Source organism: Sus scrofa, chromosome 9 (assembly GCF_000003025.6).
Source record: "Sus scrofa isolate TJ Tabasco breed Duroc chromosome 9, Sscrofa11.1, whole genome shotgun sequence".
NCBI lineage: Eukaryota > Metazoa > Chordata > Mammalia > Artiodactyla > Suidae > Sus > Sus scrofa.
The window spans coordinates 7,809,640-7,827,014 of record NC_010451.4 but is presented as its reverse complement, the minus strand read 5'-3'; the positions used below and the strand labels follow the sequence as shown (position 1 = coordinate 7,827,014).

The window sequence follows — 17,375 nt, the reverse complement described above, 5'->3', positions numbered from 1 at the left end:
GGGGCCAGCGGGCCCAAGATACGCCTACACCTGCCTGCAAAGCACGAAGCTGCGCTCCCCGGCAGTAAGCGACTTCAGTAAAGACTTCATCGTTTCGGTTGGAAAACATCCAGACGTGTTCGGCGAAGCTGGGGCACAACCTGCCCTTTTCCAGAAGCCGTGACCTCGCATCCCGAGGCTGTGGCTGGTGGCACGGGCTCTCTGCCCCTGTGAAGAACGGCCCCGTGCTGTTGGCCTTGGCCTTCTCGTGTCTGATTTAATGACCAGAAATCAGACAAGGCTCGGCTCCCGCCCTGCTTACCTTGGCCTCTGTCAGACTCCGAGCCTTGGAGGCTCTGCTGGAAAGCACTGGTTCCTGGGGGGCGTGGGGTGGGGGCGGCCCCCCCCACCTAGGTTCCCTTTACAGCGTGTGTCATTTTCAGATTCCCAAGTCTGATCCCAGACCCACTGATTCAGGAGCTGGGGAGCAGCCTGGGAATATGAATTTACACGAACACGTAATTTACGTATGATGCTTTGTATTCACAACGTGACCTGTCAGAGCCTAACGCACAGCCCTGGTTATAAAGCACTGGACTCGCACAGAGCCCCGGTTCTCCTGACAAGGACACTGCAGCCCAGTCCGGGGCCGGCTCGCCGGCGCAGCTCTCTTCTGGGCCTCTGGGTCCCACTTCTGCCCACTGGTGTCGGGAGCGCTGAGGTTGCTGGCGGGAGGCCTCCACAGCTGCCGATGGGGACGAGGCATTTGGTGCTTCTATTTATTGACTCTTTAAACTTCATCATCCAAGGACAGTTAATACATGACTTTTTGGTAGCAAGAGAAACATAACCTAAGACCGCAATGACCCACCCACCCAAACAAAAACAGAACCAAACAAACCCCATCTGACACCAGACCTTCGGAGCTGCAGTTGAAGCGCGGGGTTGGGTCAGAGGGGCTCCTGCATTCTGGGGGGCGCGGGGGGAGGGGGGTCCCCAGTCAAAGAGGCCACATCTGGCCCCTCAGCAGTGGGCGTCCTTCCTGCAAGGGCCGCCCTTGACAGGAGGAGCTGTGAAGACAGGGATTCAGTGGTCAGAGTGAGGGGCCCCCAGGCCTACCCTCCCAAGGTGACCGTATGTGCCAGTGCCTGAGACGCAGGGGCTGGGGGGCAACTGGGAGCAGAGGGAGGGCCCTTTCCCTGCTCAGGCCAGGAGAGAGCCCTGGCCGAGGCCCCGTGTTCCCAAATCCGGAAACCACTAAAGGCACTGCCCGCGAGCAACGAGAGGCCAAGGCCCAGGGAGGCCCCACAGAGTCACTGTCCCCACAGCCATCGCCTTGCTCCCAGAGCCTGAAAGGCCTTGGTCCTTGGCTCTGGACACTGGAGGGCAGCGTCGTCGGGACGAGGCCGTGGAAAATACATTAAGAGGCAGTGTTTGAGTGCCCTGAACATGCAGTGTGTGCGTACGTAACGAGAGGGGGACGGGACCCCCCAGGAAGGCTGGTGAGGGTCCCAGGGGGGCTCCCAGGGCAGCCATAGGGTCGGGTTTTTCTTCCTTCTGTCATTTCCTCAAACCACTCCCTGCCCAGGTCATTGCATAAATAAGTGCTTGGGAAGGTACACACTAGGAAGAACATAAATACTGTACATGGGAAAGGGTTCCACGCCCCAGCCCTCCCACTGCCCCCAGAAGACCCTCCAATATTGCACATGGCCCTCCCCAGCCCCGTGGGGTCCAGGCCCGGCCGTGTCTTTGGTAGAAGCTCCAGGGTCAGAGGTGCTGGGCAGCCCACGTGCCCCCTCCCCACCCGCACTGCAGCGGCCAGAGGCTGGCCAGCAGGTGCCCACAAGGCACGGTTCTGCGAGGACAGGAGGCAGCCCACGCGGGCACAGGTGTGACCCTGGTCAGACGCTCCTGGTCAGAGTCCACGCGTGGGCTTGGAAAAGGCAAGCAGGCTGCGGGCAGGCGGGCGGACGAGTCCCGGGCCGCCGCGGACAGGGTCACACCCGCCACAGGAGGAGGTGGTTCGTGCTGTCTTCTCGGCCCCCGGCCTCGCTGCTGCCGCTGCCCCCGCCGCTGAGTCGGAAGTCCTCGTAGCCGTCGCCTCCACTGATAACCAGCATTTTGGGCCTGGCCGAGGCAGGGCCTCGGTGCCGGGGGGAGTCCCGATGCTCCAGGGAGGGCAGCCTCTCGGGGCCTGGGGGTGAGGGGAGGCTCTGTTAGCCTGGGGGTGACTACTGGCCGCACCATCTCACCCCGGCCCAGAAAACGGCAAGAAAGACAGGCGCACTTCCTGCAGGGGTCCCGCCGCCTGGAAGCCCAGGACTTCCTCTTCCCGCCTGGTCCTTACTTCCCAGGCAGGAGGGGCACGACCTCCCAGAGCCACGGACGGTTGGACGGACGGACGGACGGCACTTTCTCTGACTCCTGCACACCCGCGGCCCTCTCCGCGCTCACCCCAGCAGCCCTTGCCCAGTCAGGCAGCTAGGTCTTCTCTGGACCCAGCCGCCTCCTGACCGAGGCGTCCCTGCCTGATGCCCAAAGCCGCTTCCTCTTGGGAACGTGGTTTCCGGCCCTGCCGAAGCCAAGACTTTGCTAACGGCGACTTCGATGCGTCTCTTGCCTAATACGCTGCACTTTCTCATTCTCACGGTCCATTTCCTGTCCTATCCGCCCTTCTGCATCCTGATTTCTGGTGCAAATTCTGCTTCCGCGCTGGGCATCACCTCCTGACTCTACTTCCTGCCCTAGACATCGTTTCGAGTCCTGTTTGATTTCCTGTGGTATAGACCCCGTCCTGTGCCTTATTCTATTTTTTTTTTTTTTTTTTTGTCTTTTGTCTTTGTTGTTGTTGTTATTGTTGCTATTTCTTGGGCCGCTCCCGTGGCATATGGAGGTTCCCAGGCTAGGGGTTGAATTGGAGCTGTAGCCACCGGCCTACGCCAGAGCCACAGCAACACGGGATCCGAGCCGCGTCTGCAACCTACACCACAGCTCACGCAACGCCGGATTGTTAACCCACTGAGCAAGGGCAGGACCGAACCCGCAACCTCATGGTTCTAGTTGGATTCGTTAACCACTGCACCACGACGGAACTCCCTGTGCCTTATTCTAAATCTTTTTTTTTTTTTCTTTTTTGGCGGCCCTTGGCACATGGATTCCCAGGCCAGGGATCAGATCTGAGCTGCAGCTGCCACCTACGCTGGATCCTTAACCCACTGTGCTGGGCCACAGACTGAACCTGCGTCCCAGCTGCAGAGATGCTGCCAATCCTGTCGTGCCACAGCCGGAACTCTGCGATTCTTAACTTACAGTTCACTCCCTCGCTCTCAGGACATTCTCTCGGGGGAATTTCTCACACACACACACACACACACACACACACACACACACACACACACACACACACACACTCCTAGTAGGAGATTTTATTTCCAGGTCTCTATAGCCTACTTCCTGTAAAATGCGCCACCTCCAGCTCTGTTACACTGTCCCTCCCTCTAATTCTCCTCTGGCGGGACAGCGGGGAGCCTGAAACCCAAAGCCCGGGTGTCCCTGGGTTGGGGCAGCAGGGGTGACCCACCTGTGTCTGGGGGAGGTGGCGGCGTGGGGCAGAGCAGGTTGAAGCCATCTGGAAGCTGGACTGCAGCCAAGAAGCGGACGTGGCCAGTGTGTCCCTGGCCTAGGCCAGCAGGGCTGAGGGGCGCCCGCGGGCAGCTGACGGTACTGGGTGAGGTGGGCATGGTGAGCACGACCCCGCACTGGTGCCCACCCACAGCAGCTCTTCACACACCAGCAGCGCAGTGATCCTCAGGCAGGCAGCCTTGTGCTGCCGGATGATGGCATCTGAGCCTGGGGTGGGAGACACGCCAGAGCTGGGGCTGAGTCCTGGCCTGGCTCGGCCGCCTCGAGGCCAAGGACAGAGAGGCTCTAAGGGGAGGGCACTGGCAGAGGGAGGTCAGTACCTGCCAACATCCTGTGCACGGGAGGTGTGACATCGACCTCTGCCAGCTGCTCAAAGGTGTCTGGATGGTAGAGACACACGTGAGCACTGCCCTTCAACGTCACCCACACGCCCAGGCTGGAGTCCACCATGCAGGCCACGCTGCGGCTAGAATCCTGCCCCACGGAGAACGTGTGCTGGGGGGCAGGGCAGAGAGCAGACGGGTGACTGGCAGGCCTGCCCGGCCCAGCCCTCCCTCCCTCCTCCCAACTCACACCGAACCGCTCCGGAAAGCCCACCGGACTGGCAGCAAAGGCAGCCTTGCTCCTCTGTGCGGTGATTAACCTCTCAAACCCCGGCTTCACTGGAGCCTCCCCACTGATGCGCGGGAACTAAAATCGAGGTGCCCTCTCCCCACGAACCTTGACTGATTTAATGACCAGAGCAGTTCAAAGCTTGAAGGGGCTTAAGAGCAATCACTGGCCTGACCCTGGACAGCTGGGGAAGCGGAGGCCTAGCAGGGAAAGGTGCCTGCTGAAGGGCACTAGCAGGTCGGTCAGACCTGGGCCCGCACCTGAACTCCCAGGCCAGCCCACCATGGGATAAGGGAGCAGGAGATCAAGGGAGCCAGCTACCCCTGGATACCCCGGCTGACAACCTCTGACCACGCGCAAGTGAAGTTAGGACTCGCTGTCAGGGTGGGGCTGAGGAAGGCTGACCTCAGAAAGGGACTCTGTCCACCCCTGAGAGACCACAGGACCTGAGCTGAGAGACAGGACTGGGGGAGGATGGATACAGAATCCGAAGGGACCTGGAGCACCCCCTGTATCCCTCAGCAGCTAGAGAGAAGACAAGGACCAGAGGAGGACACGGGGGCCAGGGGAAAGCCTGACCTCTCAGCTGGATGCTTTCACAGCCCCTGGTCTCATCTCCTCTCTCATGGGCCCAGCGTACCCCAAGTCACCGATTCCCCCCCAGCCCCCTACCTCCAGCTGCAGCGTGTCTGGGCTCAGGACAAGGACTCGGTTCTGGCAGCCACACCACAGCCGCCCCCCCACAGACACCATCTTGGTGATGGGGCTCCCTTGAGCACCCAGAGGCACGGATTTGAAGTTCTGGGGGTCCCAGAAATGGCCTGGGGTGGGAGTGGGGTAAAGAAAAAAGCAAACTGTATCTAGCATTGCCTTTGAGCCTCGCCCTGCCCTGAAATGAGGTGCCAGTGACCTCATTTATCAGTGAGGGCCTGGGAATTGCCCCAAGTCCCATCGCCAGGCTTGTGGTCCCCGGGCCCCACCTTGCTCAGGAGGAAGCTCCCTGCCAGCAAGGGGCTCCAGGGGGGCGGGGCTCACCTGCCTCTCTTTGGTAGGCCACGAGCTCTCCGTTGGCCAGAGACACAAACACCTGGTTATTGAGGTACCTAGGCGAGGAAAAGAGGACTCAGGGGCTCCGGGAGGCCAGAGGAGATCGCCTGGGCCTGGGGAACCACTGACAGGATGACCACGTTCCAGAAGATCAGCTCCTCCCACCCTGTTCTCCAGGTGAGGGGCACCTGAGTCTAGGAAGGGGCAGTGACTTGCAGAACGTCACACGGCGTGCGAGAGGCACAGCCAGTCTAGGGCAGCCTTTGGCCTCTAGCCTCCACCAAAAGGAGGGGTCGCAGAGCGGGGGACCCGGGTAAACAGACGGTCTGCCCGTGTCGCCGAGAAGGGCTGGAACCAGAAGAGCCAGCCAGGGGCCTTACAGGATGCAGGTCACGGAGGCCGCGTGCTGGAGCTTCATGCTGTTCCTGCGATCGCGGATGCTGTCGGAGGACTGGTACACGTGCACGCTGTGGACGGGGGTGTGCCCTGTGACACCAAGCCCGGAGCCATCCCGCCACCTCTTTGCTGCCACCACCATCTCCCTCTTTTTTTTTTTTGTCTCTGTAGTTCCGCACTGTGGCATATGTAAGTTCCCAGGCTAGGGGTCAAATCAGAGCCGAAGCAACACCAGATCCAGGCCTCGTCTGTGACCTACACCACAGCTCACGGCAACGCCAGATCCTCAACCCACTGAGCGAGGCCAGGGATGGAACCCGCATCCTCACGGATGCTAGCTGGGTTCGTTACTGCCGAGCCATGATGGGCGCTCCCGCCACCATCTCTTCCGCCCAAGGTACGAAGTCCCACAGCCTCCCTGCGGCACCCAGAGGCTGCCCTGGCTGGCAGGCCCCTTGAGGTCCGACCCACAGCCCTCCTGCTTCAGGACACTGTGCGATTTCCAAAGCGGGTTCTGGCAGCAGGGGCCCAGCCCCGCCCCTGGCCCTACCAGCCATCCTCAGTGCCCAGCCACACGGAGCTCTGGTAGGCCTCGGGGTCGACGCTCAGCAGGTCCTCCAGGCTGCCTCGGGTGAAGGAGCCACGGCTGGAGCGGCGAAGGGCTCGCCCATCCATTGGGCTGGTGCCGCAGCGACCGCCAGGCCCGAAGGAGCCAGAGAGCGGCAGGAAGCCAGGCTCCTGCTCCTCCTCTGAACTGGTGGTCTCTGCCGTGGCCTCTTTGGAGCTCGGGGTCTCCTCATCTGACGGAGACAAAGGTCTCCGCCTGCATCCTCCTCTGACAGCTTCCTAGGCCTCCCTCTCCCCTGGCACCCCTCTGGGCCACTGCCCCGGGCCTTCCACCGCCATTCACCCTACTCCCCGGCCTCGCCCTCAGTTCAGCCCGAGAAACTCTGCTGGCTGGCGGCTTGGTGCTACAGGCTCCTCATCCTCGCCTGGCCCCCTCCAATCCAGAGTCATGACCAGAGGGAGCTACCACCTCACCCCCGACTCCATCTTCCTTGACAGGCCATTCCAGGGCACTCAGGATCCAGCCTGGCCCACTGCCCCCTGGATCCTTGGGGCCATAGCCCCCGCCCACCTTGCCCACCCTGCCGCTCTCTGTGCTGCCATCCCAAGAACTGATGCCCTGCCTTTGCCTACCCACACCCGTCCCGCCTCACCCATCAGTGCCAGCTGGCTGTCCCCTCCTCTAGGCAGTCCACCCTGCCTGACGCCCGAAGCTGGGCACTTACTGCCAAAGCTAGAGGAGATGGTGGACCGGCTGGCCTGGCTCTGCAGGGTCCCTGAGGGGCTGGGCGAAGACTCATCGTCCGAGTCGCTGTCAAAGGGCACCAACTCCGGGCGAGGGTCACCCTGGCCGGGGCCTGGCGCCATCTCCAGGCCCGAGCCCGCAATGGAGATGTGCAGGCACGGCTGGGGTCCCGGCTCGGCCATCGTCGCCCCTTCCTCGTCTGCGGCCTCGACGTCCAGTTCCGGCCCGGCGGGCTCGGGTGCCGTCTCGGAGGAGTTCCTCAGCGACGCCGGCCGCTCCCTGCGAGACAGAGGGGTGGAAGGAGAGCCGCCAGGAGCGGCCTCGGCTCCCTTTCCCTCGCACGACCGCCAGGCCCCGCCCCCTCCACAGGTCCCGCCCACACGACGTCGGGGCGGGGCCTCTGCGCGCCCCGCCCCGCCCCGCCCCCCTCCCAGGCCTCACCTGAGGCAGCGGCGCTGCAGGCCCGGCACCGCCCCGATGCAGAGGATGCGGGCGGAGCAGACGGCGATGCAGGCCTCCACGTCCGGCTCAGCGCGCAGGCTCAGCAGGCACACCTGGCCCACGTAGCCGTCGCTGTTGCACACCCACACCTCGGGCGTGGGCTCGGGGCAGCTGCTCAGGGTCGGGGCTGCGCACGAGAACTGCGGAAGGCATAGGGAAGGTGCATGGAGGAATTGCAGCCAGCTCCACACGGATCCCCAGTACACCAGTACACGTGACACACATCCCTGTGTGATACAGGCTTCATCCATTCACACGTACAGGAATGGATGAGGAGAGAACCCTGCCAAGTTCCAAGACACGTAGACACACATATACTCCAGATGTGATCGGCATGCCCGTATTTGCATAACAAACGTAAAAGATGGTTATTTTTGTCCATGTTTGCAGACACATACACGCACCTAAATCAGACATTTTCACATCAAGGGTACAGCCTTTGTTCACAAGCACATATACATACATGCACCAAAATACCCACATACATGGGACACATAGGCAGTGTTTGTGTGCTTGTGCAGACGGCTGTACACCCAAAGGCAGAGGGAGCCATCACAATGTTCAAGACACGTACATAGTGCTGTATGCAGAACAAAAACACGAGAACACATGCTGGCTTAGAATATGTGCCCCTCGCACCCAGGTGCTGCCACACACCTGCATGCCACTGCGGGTTTTCATGATGGGGATGGCCTTCAGGAACTCGGGGTCTAGACAGCTTTTGCTGGACGCTGCGGTGGAAAGAGACGGACAGCACTGCTTGGCACCCCCTCGCCTGGCCCCGACCAGGCCCACTGCCCGCCCCCGCCCCCGCCCCCGCAGTGTCTTCAGGGAGAGTCAGGTGGTTGTGTGTTATGCTCTGCCTGTCCTCGGTCTCAATTTTCCCATCTGTACCTGCGAGAGAAACGCCCAGACGTCTCCAAGGATCTTCTAAACCATGGATCCTGATCAACAGCCTTCCCTGATCCCAGCCTGTTTTGTATTTAAATTTTTTTTTTTTTTTAATTTTTAGGGCACCCGCAGCATATGGAAGTTCCAGGCTACAGGTCAGTTTAGAGCTGTAGCTACCAGCCTACATCACAGCCACAGCAACGCCAGATCCGAGCCGCATCTTCAACCTATACCGCAGCTCATGGCAATGCCAGGTCCTTAACCCACTGAATGGGACCAGGGATGGAACCCACATCCTCATGGACTCTAGTCATGTTTCTTGTTGCTGAGCCACAACGGGAGCTCCATCCAGGTCTGGGGGGTGTGTGTGTGTGTTCAGTGGGTAGAGAGGTGGTAGTCCCCACCATCCATTCCCACAACAGGCGCCTGCCCTAAGCTGACCCTGTACACAGAATCCTTGCCAAGGAGGGCCTGAGCAACTTCTGCATTTCTCTGCAGAAGTCTCAGTCCACTCTCCCACCAGCGGGGACCGGAACACAGGACATGGCAGTCCCAGATTGCTGGCTCCTGATGTCACAGACAGGGCAAGGTGCTGCCCGCTACCTGGAGGTTCCGGGAGGGGGGCACCAGCCCGGGTCCTGACTTACCCAGTTTCCTCTTGGCCTCATCAAAGGCCTGCTCGAAACCAAGACGGGCGTCAGGGTGCGGGAACTCGAAGATGAAAGAGTCGGTGCCCTCAGGCCGAGTGGCACACAGCTCCAGCTTGGTCGGCGGGAAGGAAAGGGCGTAGCACAGCGCCTGCTTCTCTGACAGGTCGCGGTGCATGGCGGCTGAGAGGTCCCGCAGGGCGTCGTCCAGGCTCTGCAGGGGTGAGGGCCTGGCCTCAGGGCCTGGCATCTCCCCACAGCCTGCTCCTGCCCCGGGAGCCCCCGCTTCCCTCAGACAGGAAACAGGGGACTCTGTTTCCCCGCTTAGGCCAGGAGGTAGCCTGGATCCCCGCAGACATGAGGGGCCCTCTCCCCGCCCCAGCCAGGGCAGCCTGGACACACTGCTCCTTCAGACGGGGTGAGGCGGCACTGTCCCCCTCAGATAACTGACAGGCACATCCTCCCGCTCAGGCAAACGACAAGGCTGTTATCTGTCCCTCGGACAGAGTCGGGGAACCCCGGCGGAGGGCACGGACCTGGTGGGGGAAGCCCAGGCTGTCAGAGAGCTTGCTCATCTGGCCCACGGTGGTCAGGTCCTCGTCTAGGCGGCTGATGGCCTTCTGGATGCTCTCCCGATTGGCGGCTTGGGATGCCCCTAGCGCGGACAGACAAAGGCCATGGCAGACCCGGAGACAGGCACGGTCAGCCTCGGACAGACGCTCCTCCCCCAGCACAACTGGCAGCTGGGCGCGGGGAGCAGCCCGACAAACCGAGAGCTCGTCAACCTCAAGGCCCGAGGTTGACATCAGCCCCGAAGTTAAGGGGCAGCCTGGAGAGGAACCCCAGGCCCGAGAGCAGGGCACTGGGCCTGGTTGACGGCCACCTGGCCCAGTGTCGGTCCCTTGGCGAACGCCCCAGAAGAGCCTCAGGAAGCACAGAGCAGAGGCTCTGCAAGCCATGCGGCTTCCCATGGGGGGTGGGGGCGGGGGCGGCCAGGCAGAGCCTCGGGCAGGCAAACGTGCTAAGCCAGGGGCTCAAACCGCCACCCAGGAGGGAGCAGAGAGCCGATGGCCCAGCTCTCTGGCCCCATCCCGGACCTGACCACTACCCAGCAGCTGGCCCCAGGCTGGCTCAGCACCCACACCACCTGGATAACAGATAGCAGTGGGGGCACCAGACAAGCCAGGGCTGAGGGTCCTTCCTGCTCCTTCTGATGGAAACTCCCCCACAACCCCCAACCCGGGCAGCCACATTTTCCTCCCTACGGCCCTGCCTCATTCTGCCAGCAGCTGACTGGACCGGGTGCGGAGAGCTGCCCATCATGAGCAACACAATTACCAGCTTGTATTCCTACACGGGGCCCACGTGGGGCAGGCCTGGTTCATGTGGTGGCTGAGCAAGCCCCTCCCTCACCCTGGCGGCCACCTCAGGTGAGCTCAAGGACTGAGGTGCCCCTCAGCATCCCATCAGCACCCCAAAACAACCACCCCACCCAGGAAGGGGAACTGGGCCTTCTGGAGCAGCTGGAGCCGAGAGCTGAGGGATAAAGGCCACAAAGGATCACAGGAGTTCGGAGGACGCAGAGAGAGCTGAGAGCAGTGAGCAGAGGCCACGCACAGGTCGGGGGGGACACGCGCTCACATGGCAGGAGGAGCGGCTCTTTGAAGCCACCTCAGCTGAGGGTTTCAACCCCAACACAAGGGTCCTTCCAAGCAGCCTAGCGCCTGGACTGACGTAAGCCTGTTTCCCCCACGCAGAACTGCGGGCCCAGGACGGGGCGCCGTCAGCTAACGGGAGGCACTTGGTGTGTTCGTGCAGCGACCCAGTGGTTGACACCGAGTGGGCGCCACCCCGCCTCAGGCCAGCGCCAGCCTAGCAGACGGGCCCTGGCCTGGCCCTCGGGCGCACACTGGATCCCACGTGCCAGCCCCTTGGTACAGGGTGAGAAAGTGAGGCCCGGAAGCAGAAAAGCAGGCGGACAGCCAGCCAGCCAACTGTGCCACAGTGCAAACCCTCCAGGCGGGCTTCTCAGAGGAAGACCCCGAACACCCAGGGCCCCCGGCGAGCCCAAGCCAGCCCCACCTTTGATGATGTCCGCGTCTTCCAGCGGCAGCTTCCAGAGCAGCTTGTACTTGCTGGCCGTGTCAATGACGCTGGCAGCCGTGTACCTGGGGGAGCCACGCAAGTGCTCTGGCCAGGGCGGGGCAGTGGACCCTGGGAAAGACAACTGCTCCCGCTGCCCGGGGCCCCCAGCCGCACCCGGGCCACTTACAGGCTCATGGAGCTGCGCCTCAGGGAGCCCGACTTCCGCTTCAGGGTGGTGCAGACGATGAGGTCCGTGAACAGGAAGAGGGACCGGTCCTTCTTGCCCCCGATGGCCTTCTGCGGGGCCCAACACAAGACTGAGGCCCGCCCTCCTGCCCTCTGTTCCCCAGGGGACAGCCAGGCCCAGGGAGAGGCTGGGCACTGCCCCACGTGCCAGAGGCAGAGACAGTTGGGACCTGAGCCAGGGCTCCTGCTGGGGCGGAGGAGCAGCAGGCCCACGGGCGGCAGCCGCGGGCACGCGTGCAAATGAAGCCGAGAGGCGGGGACAGGAGGGCAGGCGCGGGACACTGCTTACCACTTCGGTGACCATCTCCTGCCTCAGGAACCGCCGCAGAGGGGCCTGGAGCTGTGAGCAGGAGATGAGGTGTCCTGAGCGCTCTTTATGAGTGTCCCATCCCGCCCCGGACCCCAGGGACCCCTCGGCCCCCTCCGTGGGCCAGGCCAGGGGAGGCAACTCTCAGCTACCCTCTCTGTGCGACATCACTGGGCCACGGGATCCGTGGCCAGCAAGAGACAGAGCAGAGGACACAGACGACGATGCTACGTCATCGGGCCATGGGATCCGTGGCCAGCAAGAGACTTGGAAGAGGACACAGATGAGGACAGGCACGAACACACTGGGCACGTGGCCTCGGCTGCGGGGCACCCCGGGCGTGCGCGCGGGACTCACGTCCTCCATGCCCTCGATGTGGGCCTCGATCTCCTGCAGCACGCGGGCGTGCCGCTCGGCCTCCTCGGCGCTCCGCACGCCCTTGTTGATGCGTTCGGCCACCTGCTTGATGTTCCGCTGCGCGTCCAGCAGGAGGGGATGGTCGGGGTGGTCCTCGGGCGTGTGCTTTAGGAGGTCCTGGGGTGGGAGTGGGATCAGACCCCGGGGGCCCCTCGCGGGCTGCGGAAACTCCAGAGCTTTCCCCACCTGACCCGGGCGACCCTCCCGCCAGGCTCCCCCAGGTGGGGCCCTCAGAGCCCCCCCGCGCCCCCCGCATGCCTCCAGGCCTTGCCCACCTTCACCAGAAGCTCATAGCGTGGGATCCGCTGCACCGGCTTGATCATGAGGTCGGACAGCGCCTGCTTCTCCTTGTTCTCCCGCATGCTTTGCTGAAACCCCAAAGAGGGCGGGCAGGCCCCCGTGTGAGGAGCAACATGCAAAGAAGGCAACGTCCAGGGGCAGGTCCCCGCGGCTGGCCCGTGCGCGGCGAGGGTGGCCTCCTCCCCCTGCCTGGCCCCGGTACCTCCAGGAACTTGAGAAAGGCCGGCCTCGCCTCCTTGGCCACACGCACGGCGTCCTTTGCGTTGAGAAAGTTATCGACGTAGGCAGAGTAGATGCTGACCAGGACGTCCTTGGAGAACTGTGCGTGAAGAGGCGGCTGGGGACCCTCGAAGTGCCCCCTGCCCCACCTCACCCCGACTCGGTTCCCTCTGACTCACGAGCCAGCATCTACGCCCTCCATCCGGAGGCGAGGTGGTACCTAAGGGACCCGGCATATGCACCTGTGGGGTGTGTACACGTCACGTGTGTGACTGTGTGTTAGCTGTGTGTGCAAGCGCACGTGTATCTTATCCGCGCGCGTGTGTGTGCGTACGTGTGTGTGGGCTCAGAACGGGTTCTCACCCTTCCGCCCAGGCATTTCCAGCCCCACCGAGTCCAAGAGGCTCTCCCCTCCTCAGTGTCTTGAGTGACACGGACTTGTTCCCACTGCTTGGCCTCTGCCAGCGTAACTCCCTTCCTCCATCCAAATCTCACTCACCCTAAGGCTGAGCTCCAGGTCCACCGCCTCCAGGAAGCTCTCCCTGCCCTGACGGGGGCTCCACCCGGAACTCCGCCCAGCCTCTGGCCTCCCCTGACCTTCCAAGACAAGGCTTCCCTCTCCAAGGAGACAGACGCTCCCAGCCTGCCCGGCAGAGCCTGGCTCGGGGCCGGCACAGGCTGGCTGGCTGCTGGCTGGCTACGTGCACGTTCTCAATCAGATGCCCTGGCTGGGAGCTGGGAGGGCCCACTCCTTTCTCAGCTACCCCGGATGGGCTAGGTGGCCCGTGGTGGTGTTTCTGGCCCCTTCTGGGCCTCCAAGCCCACGTTTCCAGGTTCTAAGTGCCCAGCGTTCCCCCTGCCCCAACCTGGGGACAGGGCGCCTGTGCCAACCCCTCCATGGGGACCAAGGCCTCTACACCTGAGCCTGGTCAGCATCAAGGTCTGGGCAGAGGGATACGCCGAGTGACACCGAGGGTGGCGATGGATGGAGGAGCCAGCACGCAAGACCGAGGTTCTCGTCACATGGGTGTCCAGGTCACCAGGGACCTTCCAAGACCCCCTTAGGCCCAAAGCCCACCCCCAGCATTCCAACCACATGCAGGCACACCCACATCCCTGCAAAACAGATAAGGGATTTTTTTTTTTTTTTTGGCTAGTAAAATTTTTGGAAGGAGTTTTACAATTTTATCCTTCAAATTATTTGGGTCTGAGTAAGCCCTGAGTTTGTGTTTCGCGAAGATTTATTGCTCATCATCATGCTTTTTTTGGGAACTCTGGAAAAATAGCAAAAGGCAAATGAAACTTTAAAAACGCAGTTAAGCTGGTATCAGTGGGTACTAAATGTAACGCCTAAAGAAAATGCCCTGTTATGTTTACGGACGTTTAATTGGACATTTATTAGTTTTGTGGCTGCAGTTCTTTCTGAATTTTGGAGCCAGTACCTTTCTTAATGTCCCCGTCTCTACTGTGGGACCTTGAAAAGGCGAGGGCCTGGCCTGGGGGAAGGGACAGCGGGCAGGGTGGCGCACGGGCCCCGGAGGAGCCGGGATTCCTGGGGCCGAACCCTCCCCCGGCCAGTCCTAACTATGACTTTCATCGGGTCACCTGCTCTCTACGCGGCCGAGTCATCCACTTTAAACTTGGGCACAACTGTACCTTCTCCCTTAGAGGTGTCGATTTATGCATAATGTGTTGAGAATGCTTTTCACATAATACCTGTCGAATGGCCATTATGGTTAAAATGCCTGATGTAGAAAAGAGCTGCTCAAGACTAGATCAGTGTCAACAAGGCCAAGTCCAGGGTCAGGATCAGGGCAATTGCTTAGGGTCAGGTTAAGGCGGGGTTTGAGGCCAGTACCAGCATCTGTTTGAGGTCACAGGTCACAGGCAGTGCCAGCTCAGGGTTGGGACTCGGGAGGGTCAGGGCAGTGCCAGCAGCTGGGGTTGGGTTCAAGATCAGGTCAGTGCCTGGTTGGGGCTGGGCATCCAGGTTCAGGTCAATCCAGGGGCTGGGGTCAGTGCCAGGGTCTGCTCAAGTTCTGGGCTGGATCAGGGATCAGAGTCGGTCTCCAGAGGGGAGGAGGGCTCCTTGGCAGCATCTGGGCTCTCCCAGGGGAGGGCTCCTTGCCAGCATCTGGGTGAGTTGCGGGGGCTGTGGTATGGAGAGCAGGGCCACTCACCGACTGGACAAGCAGGTCCCCCACCTTCTGCTGGGCATGCCAGGTCTGCACGCAGTGCCGCACCTGCTCCAGGAACTGCTCGTGGTGCTCCAGGAGCTCCGGGATCTGGTTGAAAATCTCATCCACCAGCGACGGGTCACATAGCAAAGAGTTCTCTGGCTGCTTCAGTGGCTGCATGTAGCCCTGGAGAACCCGTGGGGTCAGTGCAGGTCCCCACCCCCGGCCCAGGTGCACCCAAGTCACATGGCCTGCAGCTCGGTGGCCCTGCCTCCGCAATCTCCCTCGTTAGATGCAAGGCTCTGGGAGGGAGACGGGAGGACAATGCCCCTCCCCACACAGAGCAGGGCCTGGCCCAAGGCGGGGCCGAGGGTCTCAGGCAGGATCTGCTGACCGCCTGAGTGAACAGAGCTGGGAGTGAGGAGAGCAAGAAGGCCAGGCTCCTGGGAGACCCTGCACAGCAAACATTTTACTGAGCACTATGTGCCAAGCACTGTTCTAAGAACTAGGAGAGGGCCAGTGAATTGGAACGACCCAAATTCCCTGCCCTGACAGAGCTCATGATCTAGTCAGACGAAACACACCAAAATAAAAGAAATAAAAACCAACCACACAGGAGTTCCCGTCGTGGCTCAGCGGTTAACAAACCCGACTAGTAACCATGAAGACACAGGTTTGATCCCTGGCCTCGCTGAGTGAGTTAAGGATCCGGCGTTGCCATGAGCTGTGGTGTAGGTCACAGACGTGGCTCGGATCCTGCGTTGCCGTGAGCTGTGGTGTAGGTCACAGATGTGGCTTGGATCCTGCGTTGCTGTGGCTGTGGTGTAGGCCGGTGGCTACAGCTCTGATTAGACCCCAGGCCTGGGAACCTCCATATGCTCTGGGTAGGGCCCTAAAAAGACAAAAAACAAACAACCAACCAAAACCACATTTCATCCGATCTAAGACTCATCATTACTTTTATTTTTTTTTCCCTCTTTGTTGTCTTTTTAGGGCCACACCTGGGGCACATGGAGGTCCCCAGGCTAGGAGTCTAATCGGAGCTGTCGCCAACGGCCTACACCATGGCCACAGCAACGCCAGATCCGAGCTGCATCTGTGACCTTCACCACAGCTCACGGCAACGCCAGATCCTTAACCCACTGAGCAAGGCCAGGGAAAGAACCTGCGACCTCAAGGATCCTAGTCAGGTTTGTTTCTGCTCAGCCACAAGGGGAACTCCTTATTTTTTCTTTTTGATTGCACCTGCAGCATGTGGAAATTCCTGGGCCAGGGAGGGAACCCACGGCACAGGAGTGACCTGAGCCACTGAAGTGACAATGCCGGATCCTTAACCCACTGAGCCACAAGAGAACTCCTACTTTATTTATTTAAAAAAAGCAAAACAAAAACCTTGCTGCCAATTAAGTGATTATAGGCCATCCATTATAGGATAAACCTGGATTTCAGAGATGGTAAAAGTGAAGAACACGCCTTAGGATCGATTCCATGTGGGAATCCGGGGGTGACTTAAAAGGCAGTAACTGCTGTGAGGAAAACAAAATGAGGGGAGGGGAGCGGGGGTGGGGTGGGAGGCCACAGGGAAGTTACTCGAAGGCTTACTGCTCTCTGACACTGTTTTCACAGTTTTTAGATCTTCTGGTCAATTAGTGACTAGAACTCCCATTTTTCTTTTCTTTTTAAAATAGTGATTCAGCTTTTCTGTTTACTTATTCATTCATTCACGTATGACCGCACCTGCAGCATGTGGAAGTTCCTGGGCCAGGGATCAAACCTGCGCCACAGCAGTGACCAGAGCTGCTGCAGTGACACTACCAGATCCTTAGTCCGCTGTGCCACAAGAGAACTCCTAAAACTCCTCTTTTTCACCTCAAATTTGTATTCAAGGGTGTTTCCTGCGCATGAATCGTCCTGCTCAGAGGCTGCTGTTGCAAAGAGATGCCGCCCTCTACTGGCCTACACTGTAACTACAAGCCAAAGAAACCAGACTGAAAAAGTATGCGCAGTGTCACAATACTATTTACACCAGACATTAAAAAAATCTAGTTTGTTGTAAAACAAGCTTGAGAAAGTAAAGCTCAACAGAATGTTCTCGCCTCGTTGGGGATTCTGAAAAGATGAGGGCCAGTGACAGTGAGGAGACAGGCAGCCTCCCTCTCACAGCTCCTGGGCCCGCCTGGGCCAGCACCCACTCTGTGCCAGGGCCCGGAGCAAGAGCAGGGGCTAAGCCACTCCCTTCTGGGTCTCACACAGAAGCAGGTGCACAGCGGGAGGAAAGAATAAATGGCAACTGAGAACCGGATACAGAACCTGCTAGAAGCCAGCGCCTGCATTCTCTCACTGACACTCGCTGATCAGCTACTATGTGTGCTGCTCCTAAGCTCGGGCTGTGTCCGACTGTGTCGGGTTGTGTCCTGTTAGTGGGCAGACAAAGGTCCCTCTGCTTGCACAGCTGACAATTTAGTGGAAGAAGGGAGAAATAAGTGCCGTCAATAGCAAAATTATAACATAGTCCGTGAGACGCTAAGTGCTGTGGGGAAAACGACAGGGGAGCTGGTCAGGGAACTGGGGCTTGTCAGCTGGGAATGGGGGGC

General features: G+C 60.4%; 1 protein-coding gene across 1 annotated transcript in view; it reads right to left on the bottom strand.

The window, feature by feature from the left end:
- ARHGEF17 (Rho guanine nucleotide exchange factor 17) overlaps window positions 502-17,375 on the bottom strand; it is a 59,813-nt gene continuing 42,939 nt past the window's right edge. The window contains 20 exon segments of the mRNA XM_003357192.5: window positions 502-2,176; window positions 3,563-3,739; window positions 3,742-3,831; window positions 3,945-4,119; window positions 4,909-5,057; window positions 5,272-5,339; window positions 5,664-5,750; window positions 6,230-6,479; window positions 6,972-7,270; window positions 7,433-7,632; window positions 8,150-8,223; window positions 9,031-9,244; window positions 9,567-9,685; window positions 11,113-11,198; window positions 11,303-11,412; window positions 11,651-11,701; window positions 12,026-12,202; window positions 12,361-12,453; window positions 12,588-12,704; window positions 14,785-14,967. Coding sequence (XP_003357240.3) covers window positions 1,980-2,176; window positions 3,563-3,739; window positions 3,742-3,831; window positions 3,945-4,119; window positions 4,909-5,057; window positions 5,272-5,339; window positions 5,664-5,750; window positions 6,230-6,479; window positions 6,972-7,270; window positions 7,433-7,632; window positions 8,150-8,223; window positions 9,031-9,244; window positions 9,567-9,685; window positions 11,113-11,198; window positions 11,303-11,412; window positions 11,651-11,701; window positions 12,026-12,202; window positions 12,361-12,453; window positions 12,588-12,704; window positions 14,785-14,967 — 2,916 coding nt within the window. The 3' untranslated portion in view covers window positions 502-1,979.